Source organism: Notolabrus celidotus, chromosome 10, assembly GCF_009762535.1.
Source record: "Notolabrus celidotus isolate fNotCel1 chromosome 10, fNotCel1.pri, whole genome shotgun sequence".
Classification (NCBI taxonomy): Eukaryota; Metazoa; Chordata; class Actinopteri; order Labriformes; family Labridae; genus Notolabrus; species Notolabrus celidotus.
In genome coordinates, this window is record NC_048281.1 from 19,062,947 (window position 1) to 19,072,924 (window position 9,978).

General features: G+C 40.6%; 1 protein-coding gene across 1 annotated transcript; it reads left to right on the forward strand.

The window, feature by feature from the left end:
* The first annotated feature begins 1,801 nt into the window (after positions 1-1,801).
* LOC117820380 (indian hedgehog B protein-like) lies at positions 1,802-9,463 on the forward strand. The gene is made up of 4 exons (XM_034694116.1): positions 1,802-2,844; positions 4,171-4,328; positions 4,687-4,790; positions 7,232-9,463. The coding sequence occupies exons 1-4, from the start codon at positions 2,539-2,541 to the stop codon at positions 7,981-7,983; spliced, it is 1,320 nt and encodes a 439-aa protein (XP_034550007.1). The 5' UTR covers positions 1,802-2,538; the 3' UTR covers positions 7,984-9,463.
* Positions 9,464-9,978: the final 515 nt, after the last annotated feature.

A 9,978-nucleotide genomic window follows, 5' to 3' on the forward strand; every position in this document is an offset into this window, starting at 1 on the left:
AATGTATCATGCATGTATGAAGACACCGCTGGTTGATCCCGCCTACTGTCTCTTTTTGGTCCATTTAGATAGTTAATGTAGATTGTATACAATAAAAATGTAGAAAATGTTATGGTTGAAAATTTTTAGGTTTTACTTTGATTTGTTGTAGGCTCCTAAGTGTAGTTATAAACACAGTTAGAGTGTTTCATTAACCTCTTTTTGTCTCTCCCTCAACGTTACTCGTCTCTCCTGCAGTGTCCATTACAATTCCAATTGTGCAAATTAAGCGATGACGTCATTTAGCAACTTTAAGGACTTTCCTTACTGAGCAGTTGGCAACACTGGTCGCTCAAAGGTTAGCAGACTACCAGCATAAACTAAAAGAAACAATTTACCTGCGAAGAATTTGTGCATAAACCTCTGAAAAATGTTGAAAACTTGTTAATACAAATTAATATCTGCATGGATTCAACAACCAAGATACAATGTGTCAATTGGCTAGATTTTAAATGTATTAGCTGTCAAATTTGATTAGCTTAGGACAGAGCGAGGTCCGCTGATTTCCTCTTCATGCTAAGCTAAGTTAAACTGAGCTAAGCTAAACTTAGCTAAACTAAGCTAAGCTAAACTTAGCTAAACTAGGCTAAGCTTAACTTAGCTAAACTAGGCTAAGTTAAGGTTACTGGATGCTAGCTGCACTAAGACAAAATGAACAGATTTAATAGTGCTCTGGTCTTCTAATTTATCTTTAATTAATAAAGTAAAAACAATCATTTCAAAGTGTTGATCAACATGCACTACTGCCTGAGAAATTGATGTGGCTAACAGCTCTGCAAGGTAATTTTTCCACCATTAAAATGTCCTAGAAGGTAACCAATGGCCATCCATCCACAGTGAAACCAGAAATTCCACTCCTACAATGGAGTGATTAATCATCATCAGAGCATACTTTACCATAAAAAGATTGACAGAAATTAACACTGGTGGCTCTATATGATTTAGAGTCCTTTTTACCAGCTTGTATGCTCCATACAGGGCAAGTCCTAATGAATTTACACAAGAGTCAGTTGACAGTCTATTTCAGCTTAAAGGTAAACACAGCTATAGATGGCTGTTTACTGTGTGTGAATCCCTCTCTTTGCTTTCCTCTGTTCCATCAAGGGACATGAAAAGCAGCGGTGCAGCAAAAAATACTTTACGGTGTTTACACTCACAAATAATAAAACATAAATTGTGGAAACCCTCAGCCTTGTACAGTCCTGCTCATTCAAAGGAGGCTGCCCTGAGAAACAGGGGTGAGACCACTGATTTTCTGCGGGCAAATATTTGAAGAGCTAATTTGGTGGGGTTGGGTTTGCTGCTGTTGAACAGTGTATGTATGTGTATGTGTGTGTGTGTCAGCCACAAGCAGCCACACAGCCAAAAGTTATTAAATTAAAGATGTCCATTTTAGGAAGTTTGTAAAGAGTTAATACTCATTTTGATTATTTGGCACTGATTAAGGTAATTAACAGGTTTAATTAGTGAGTCAAATAATCAGCTTGGCCGTCAATCAATCAGTCAGCTAGTCCTCTTGCCAAAAACCCAGGCAAACAGTCTGTCTCACATCTAAATCACTCCATTACCCAGTCAGTCAACCAAACACTATCAAGCAAATCAGCCAATGACCCTTGAACTTATTTGATATTGGAATGCAGCCGAGAAAAAAAACACTCCATTGGCTACCTACTCTGGGAAACAAATTGGATTAATTGATTGTGATTGCTTGTTGTTCACAACCTAAAACACAAAAACAAGGTTGTCAGCATGCAAACTTTTCAAGGGCACAGTCAAAGACAACAACTGGAAATGAGAAGTGGCATTAATAAAGGGCAAAGCTACTGTTTACTATGCTGTGTTTTAAGCGCGGACAGGACTCTCCAGTGCGCCATGCATGTGCCCGGAGGGGCGGGGTGGGTGGCAGAGCAGGGACAGCGGGAGAGAAGGGAGAGGAGAGAGGAGGAAGGCAGGACTGGCAGGGTGCGGTCTGAAGTGCCAACAGATCGTTTTGGATCACTCAAATCCCTTCAATTCAACTGGAAAGCTGCAGCTTGTTGCGCGCTGGCCGCATCTGGGGAGGAAGAGCTTTCAAACCAGGCAGCGGGGCTGAAGATGTTGTGACAGTTCCCAGCGTAAAAAGAAAGAGGGAGAGAAACCACAACACTGCAACTTGGATATCAGTAACCACTCTCTCTCTTTAACTCTCTCACCCACCAAATCGACTTTGAACCTGTTTGTTTAAATACACGGACTTTACAGCCTGCACACTTACTGTTGATTCTGTCAGGCGGCGGGAGCGAAGTTTCTCAATTTTGGCTCTGTTTTGTTTGGAGCAGCTGAAAAGTTTTTGGTGTCCTCATGGTGCCGGGTACAGCCGAGGTGCTGAGCGTCTTTGATCAGAAGTTTTCGGACGTGATACTGCGACTGTCACGGACGATGGAGTCGGGAGCTGAACCGGAGAGTTACTGAAGACGTCGCTCTCTCTCCCCCGGGAGCGTCCTGCCTCCCCCCGGGGCGATGCGGATCTCCTTCCTCCTGCTTACCGCCTCTCTGTGTGCCTTGGTCCTCCTCCTCGCACCTGCCTCGGAGGGCTGCGGACCGGGGAGGGGGTACGGCAAGAGGCGGCTCCCGAAGAAACTCATCCCGCTAGCTTACAAGCAATTCAGCCCCAACGTGGCCGAAAAGACCCTTGGAGCAAGCGGCAGACCCGAGGGCAAAATTACGCGCAACTCCGAGCGCTTTAAAGAGCTGACGCCGAATTACAACACAGATATTATCTTCAAAGATGAGGAGGATACCGGCGCAGACAGGCTCATGACCCAGGTAAGGAGGTCAGATAAATGAAGGGGAAGTGCATGAATGGAAAACATCATGCGCAAAGATGAGCCATCGTTCCCAAAACACACCTATTACTGCCCTTTTCCAGTGTTTTTTTTTTAAATCAAATATCTGACGTCTTCTTGAGCGTGTACTGAGATGACTGCAGAAGACCAGTCTCAAGAATCTGAATGACCTGATTCACTTCGGACTGATCAGCCACCCTGTTGCATCTAATTGACTGCTGAATGTTTGCCGTCAGTTTAAACCAAAATGATTGATTTCCTTGATGTTAAGCTTTTCGTTTTCCCCCGGATTTTACTTCTTTACAAATGTTGTCACTGCTGCTTCCTCGAAATGCTTGTTTCACTTCAAAATCAAGCCTTATTTTTTTATAGATAATCACAACAATTGTAACTCGAGTTTTGACCACCTGAGCACGAGGAAGTGCGTAAAACCTCAACCTTTGGTGTTTCGTCCATGTGAATCCAGGATATGTTACAATAGATTAAAACGTTTTTTTTTAATTTCATCTTCATATTAAATCGAATAAAATCATATCATACCATATTAGAATCTTCATTTTTAATAGTACTTCTTGTTGTTTCACCGTGGAAACAACAACTAGCATAACTACTTAACTCCCTGACTTGGTTGTTACCTAGGTGACATAAAAGACAATTACTTTAATCTTACATTGATTATTTATCAGTTAAATTTGTATAATTTGAAACTAATTCACATTTAATTTCCTTAAATCAAATTCTTGTAAATAAATTTCCACTGCAAAGAGGCAACCTGACCTCAAATTTTATGTAAGTGTCTGGAAATTTGCTGAATCATCCCAAGCAGGCCACATGGATAGTTGTACTTTGACCATTCACCTGACAGGATTCACCTGACACAAATATAATGGATCTATAACCAACATTTGCCACCATGTGTTCTCATTGTTAGTGTAGAGGTAGCTCATCATTTTCTACGGGATGGAAGTGTTGTTAACTGTTTGTTCATTCATTCGTCCTCCCTCTTGTTACCTGTCTGTTCTTCTCTCTGTCCCACCTCCCCTGTCTCCACCTCTATATGATAGCTATGATGTCTCATACTTTGTGCCCACCATACACACATACACACCGAAAGTCCCTCACCTTGGATAACTCTCTGAACACATTGGTGCAACCAGACTCGTATCCCAGCTCTTCTCACACTGTCCCTTCTGTTCTCCTCTTCCTCTGGCTATTCTCAGCATTTTTAGTACAATTTGTTTTTATCTTTTTACGTTATCTTATCTCTAAGTATGCCTCTCTTTTCCCCTCCTTGTACCCATTTTAGCGTTGCAAAGACAAGTTAAACTCTCTTGCCATCTCTGTGATGAACATGTGGCCCGGTGTGAAGCTGAGAGTGACAGAGGGCTGGGATGAGGACGGTCACCATTCAGAGGACTCACTGCACTATGAGGGACGTGCTGTTGACATCACCACCTCTGACAGGTAGGCATGCAACAGAGAACAAGGGTTTAATGAGATTGATTACATTTAAACTGCTTGCAGTCTGATAGTCGGGACAATCAGTTGAGCTTGTCAGCAACATGACAAGACAACCAATTTGTCTGTGAACTTTGAGTGTTCTTTACTGACTTTAATCTAGATGTAAAATGTACAAATCCAGGTTTGGATGTGGCCAAATTCCATCTAAATATACAACATTTTCAGTGAATTACACCATTGATAAATATATGGATATCAGTGGGAAACTGGTGTTTTAATGTTTGGAGCCTTCTGCAATGTTTGCCAAAATCAGATTGAATTACATTTGAACTCTGTGAAATCTTTTTATTTTTTTCTACAGGGACAGAAATAAATACGCCATGTTGGCTCGGCTGGCTGTAGAAGCTGGATTTGACTGGGTCTACTACGAGTCCAAAGCCCATATTCACTGTAGTGTCAAATCAGGTAAGAAATAGATGTGACTCACAGTGTGTGTGTGTGCGTGTGTGAGTGTGTAGCCTGTGTTTTCGTGTTTGCCTGTGTGTGCATTAACTTTAAGTGTGTTTGTGGACAGCTGTCATTACCACTAATGAGGTCGATGCCAGATCCTTTGTTGGCAATTCACTATTGGTTAAACTCGACCTCAGTCAAGTGTGTGTATGTGTGTTTGTGTGTGTGGCCTATTGGGAACCAATCAAAGCAGGGTGTGCACCTGGGCTCTTTGCAGTATTCAGTCTCAGCTCTTGGCACTCTGGCATCATAAATGTGAAATATTGTGTTGTGAAATATGGAAACAGAGCCAGTGTAAATTTATCATTTTTTGAATTCATCCATCCATTCAAACTTTTATAGGAGACTTGAAAATTATTGTTTTTCATGTTTACAATTGATGTTAAAGATCCTGTGAGGAGTTCTTAACTTCCAATGAAGGAGGCTGAAATTAGTATTGATGTCTCTGTATGACCCCACAAAAGCAACAAGACTAACATTGGGATGAGATTAATTTTTCAAAGTAGTTATTAAAGTGCCCGTTATACATGTGGCAGGGTAGGTGTCAGTAGAGGTGATTAAAATGACATGCTAAATAGCACTAAAGAAGTAAAGGATGAGAATTTTTAACGGTCAGTCACAGGGGTTCCCAAAAGCAACACAGTCAAAAAGTTCCTCACAGAAAAAGAGAAACAAAAAAAATGCTACACAGTGTCTTTGAATACAAATGATCTATCAGGTCATGTACAAAGATATTTCCATGCTGTGACTTTTTCAATGATACTGTTCAAACTAATATCTGTTACTCTGGAACAAGCAATATATTGCTGGTGTAGCAGGTCTCAGTGCTTTCTGATGAGCATTCAAAGTCAGTGGTAGGTTATCAACATCCAGTGTGTGCAAAGAAAGAGAGTATCGTCTGCATAAAGATTAATATTTTGGTAATGGATGAAGGTGATACTGTGGCTGTGGGATAGTGCAGTAGCTAATTTTTCATTTGTAATACTCCATCTCTGGAAAAACATAATATAATAATATCCACAGGATGAAGAAAAATAAATAAAATAATGTACAATATATTTAGAGTAACAGCCAACTCTGCTTTTTGTAACTTTTTGGAAGTTTATTTCCTTTTTAACTCCAATACAAACCTTATGAAACACAAATCAGATCTTATTCATATTTAAACAATCCTTGGCAGCGTTTCACTTTTTTCACATATTTTAAAATCCATTTCCCCCTGTCTGGTACCACCAGCTATGTGATGCCAAACTACATTCTAGCCCTGCGTAGAGGTTAGTAGGCTGTGAGATGATTAACTCTCTCTTTGTTTTGCTGTTGCTTTTCCTTCAGTAGGTTTCTCTCAGATCTCTTATCCCAGTCTTATCACCTCCCAGTCACAGTCCTCCTTTTTTCTGCAGCCCTCGGGCTTACACACACACACCTTGGACAAATATTTGGCTGCCTTAAGACTGCTTTAAGACGACCCTCCCACAAATACACTCATACATGTATATTGATGCTTTTCTTATTCACAATGCCTTCATTAGTCTTAGAGACAGTCTAAGTCTCTCTCCTCTTCAGTTTACTTAGTCAGTTTACTGGCTCTTTTCCAATATACTAAAATGCATTGTTTAGAAATAATCTCAATGCAATGTGCTAGAGCTCTTTCTTTGTGGAACAATTGAGAGCGGGCATGTGACTCAGTTTAAAACACAATCCAAACAAAATCCAGACCCAGGTCTGAGTCTGTGTGCTTTCCTGTCTCTCTGACCCCGGGCCGTGCTCTGACTGTGGTGATACAATCAGCTGGTTATCCATTAGCTCTCACTGACTGCCTTTTCTTACCACCTCGTCTCACTGTGTCTTAAAGGGCCAACTTATATATAGAAAACAGCTCAAATTCATGCCATGTGGCAGTTTTGGCAACCTAATAGAATTTCTATAGGCAAATAAGACACGACAAAATTTGCTTTTTAAAAGTAGCATTGTATTACCATAGCATTGCAGGACACACAAACCTGATACAAGTGTTTTCAGAAAGAGCATGTATTTTTTTCACAAAAAAGTAGTCATGCCAAAAAATGCTAGAAATCCCTCAAAATGTGCTTTTTAAAGATATAATACCAACATTGCTGGTGTTGATCTGAAGTGTTTTCCGTGGTGTAAATGAGGTCAAAGAATAAGAAGCTTGGCCGTGAGTCAGATTATATGCATATGTTAACAATCTACCAGTGATCCACTGAGATAAAGTTGTCCTTGAGTCAGTGTCAAAGTCTCAGGTTTATTAGACCACTGAGTGATCATGCATCCACTGTACAAGTCCATGTGTCTTTGCTCTGTTGCTCCAAATACATAATATAAAACCGTTTTTCTTTATTTTATTAAAATGGAAAATCTTTCTCTTCTTTTTCCAGAACATTCCGTGGCAGCCAAAACCGGTGGTTGTTTCCCTGGGGATGCTCAGGTCACCGTCGAGGGCGGGTCTACTAAACAAATGCGTGACCTCCAACCCGGAGACCGTGTCCTGGCTTCCTTAACCACAGATCCTCACGAGACCCTGATCTACAGCCCGGTCTTATCCTTTCTGGACCGTCAGCCCAACGCCACAAGGGTCTTCTACATCATCAGCACCAGCACAGGGCTTAATATTACTCTCACGGCTGCTCACCTGATCTTTGTCACAGACTGTACAGAAGAAGAGACAGCTGGGGAGCCACTTGTTAGCTCTTTATGGGACACCAGGTCGGGCTTGAAGGCAGGCCTGAGGACAGTTTTCGCCAGTGACGTCCTGCCGGGACAGTGCGTACTCACCTCACAAGAGAAAGAGGGGTCACAGGCAAAACTTTCCATCATCACGTTTGTAGAGGAACGGAGGAAAACAGGGCTGTATGCCCCGCTAACCCAACATGGGTCCGTAGTGGTGAATGGTGTGTTGGCATCATGCTACGCTGCCATGGACAATCACCACTTGGCCCATTGGGTCCTGGCCCCACTGAGATTCTTCTACAGCCTGATGGGACCCTCAGAGCCGCAGACTGACGGCCTTCACTGGTACCCTTCGCTTCTACAGAGGGTGGGACAAATACTGCTGGATGCTGGACGCTTCCACCCCTGGGGGTTAGACCAAGGACTCATAGATGAGCAACAGAGATATGTCTCACACTGATGACGTCAATCACTTCCCTGTATTCAGGAGAACCAAAGCACAGAGGGCCGACAAAGACAATCGATTTTTATAATGGTAATTTTTCAAACTCTACTTGCCTGTGTTTGCTGTAAAAACTTTATTTTGTAGAGACGAGGGCTGAGATATGCATCTCTGTATATTTGGAAAAATAAGTTAAATACATTCCAGAAAATTTTAAAGACTGGAAAAACTACGATGGTGACAGAAAATCCAAGAAAGTTCCAGAAGCTCTTGATGTAAATTAACTTGAATTTAGAAAATACTCACTCAAGCATCTCTTATTCATATAAAGAGCTTAACTTAATGACAAAAAGGTTCCCCTCAGAGCATGTCTGAAACAAAACAGTGGTAGCTTTGACTAAAAACAAATGACAAAAAGAAAGACAGACTAGCGTGAACGAAAACAACTGATGAAACATACTGTGGTTTAAGGCTTTATATGTACATTGGGTATTTATACAGTTGCTGTTCACTGTCTGAGCCATCACTACATCAGTCCAGCCATTTCTATACTGTACATCCATCAAAAGAAAATAATATTTGACTAAAATATATGGGATAGAAGTATCTGTATTAACTGAATTTGATGTAGCAATTTGTAAACATTTGGATAACGCTATTTGGGCCTTCCTGAAAAACTACTGAATAGCAGGGAGTAATAGCAGACATGGTAACTGTATATAGGCTACTTCAGCTTTACAACATTTTGAAGTACTGATGAAGTAAACAGGACACGGCTATGCTGTCAATCTGTTTTACCAATTATGTCATCTGCTGTCAGTCAACTTGATTGTCTCAAACTGATTCATATTGTTCATTTATATATTAATTTAAAAGGTTTATTTTGTGACATGTTTTTTAATTGTTTCAGGTATTCAATTCAGGTTACTTTTATCTGGTAAAGGCATACACCACACTCAGGCTGTATTTAACTACTGTATTTAATAACAGCTACGCATTATATTCGCCATATTTAAACAGCAACTGTCTTCCTTTCTCATTTTGCTCAGGACAGGAATCTAAAATGATGATATAATGTACTATGGATGTTTTCAAGGTTTCAAGTCATACAGAAGTGGTGAACACACAACAAGTTTTTTTTCTATACCTTCACAATTAGTAAAAAAAATATTGTTAAAATTCAGGGTGACATTGGGCTGTTTTTTTCAGGTAGAATAGGCCTGAAGTATTTAATAATCTACTAGCTATTGTAAGACAACAGCAGACACTGACTTCTTTGCGTGGAGGTGCGGTTTGACAAATATGGTACAAAAGGAAAGAGACGGATTCCTGGCTAACAGTAAATTTAGGATGCTAACGGTAATGTTGGCTAGGATTTGGCTGAATGCTAATATCTGCTGTTGTGACTGAGCTATCAGCAGCTATGGAGTTATTAACTTGATATTACTTGTACCAGATTTCACCACGTAATGTTTCTCAGTTGCTAATATTTCAAAGTAAAACAAAATATTTGTTATATATAATATAATATTATACTCCGGCTTCCTCCCATAGCCCAAAAACATGCTCACCAGGTTGATTGATCACTCTAAATTGCCTTTAGGTGTGAGTGTGTGTGTGAATGGTTGTCTGTTTCTCTGTGTTAGCCCTGTGATAGGTTGGCGACCTGTCCAGGGTGTACCCTGCCTTCCGCCCGAAGCCAGCTGGGATTGGCTCCAGCCCCCCGTGACCCCTAACAGAATAAACGGTCAAGATAATGGATGGATGGACAAAATATTTGATCACATTCATTAGGTGCTAAAAATTAAGGCACAATAGCTAACATTCGCATTCCTAGATGAAGTTACTGGTAGCTGGTAGACATTACCAGCAAACAAATTCAAATATTTACCATTTTGTATACTAAACCATCAAACGTCAGACTAAGCTATGACGGGCTTTATAGTCTGCTAATATTAGCTGTTTCAAAAAGTAGCTACAGTTGTTTTAACATGAAAAATGGTGTAATGCTGG

What these genes read in the sequence shown, in the direction of transcription:
- LOC117820380 (XM_034694116.1), top strand. Translation starts at nt 2,539, where the DNA reads ATGCGGATCTCCTTCCTCCTGCTTACCGCCTCTCTGTGTGCCTTGGTC. An exon ending in GACATCACCACCTCTGACAG is followed by an intron (nt 4,329 to 4,686) that starts GTAGGCATGCAA and finishes TTTTTTCTACAG; the next exon opens with GGACAGAAATAAATACGCCA. An exon ending in TCACTGTAGTGTCAAATCAG is followed by an intron (nt 4,791 to 7,231) that starts GTAAGAAATAGA and finishes TTCTTTTTCCAG; the next exon opens with AACATTCCGTGGCAGCCAAA.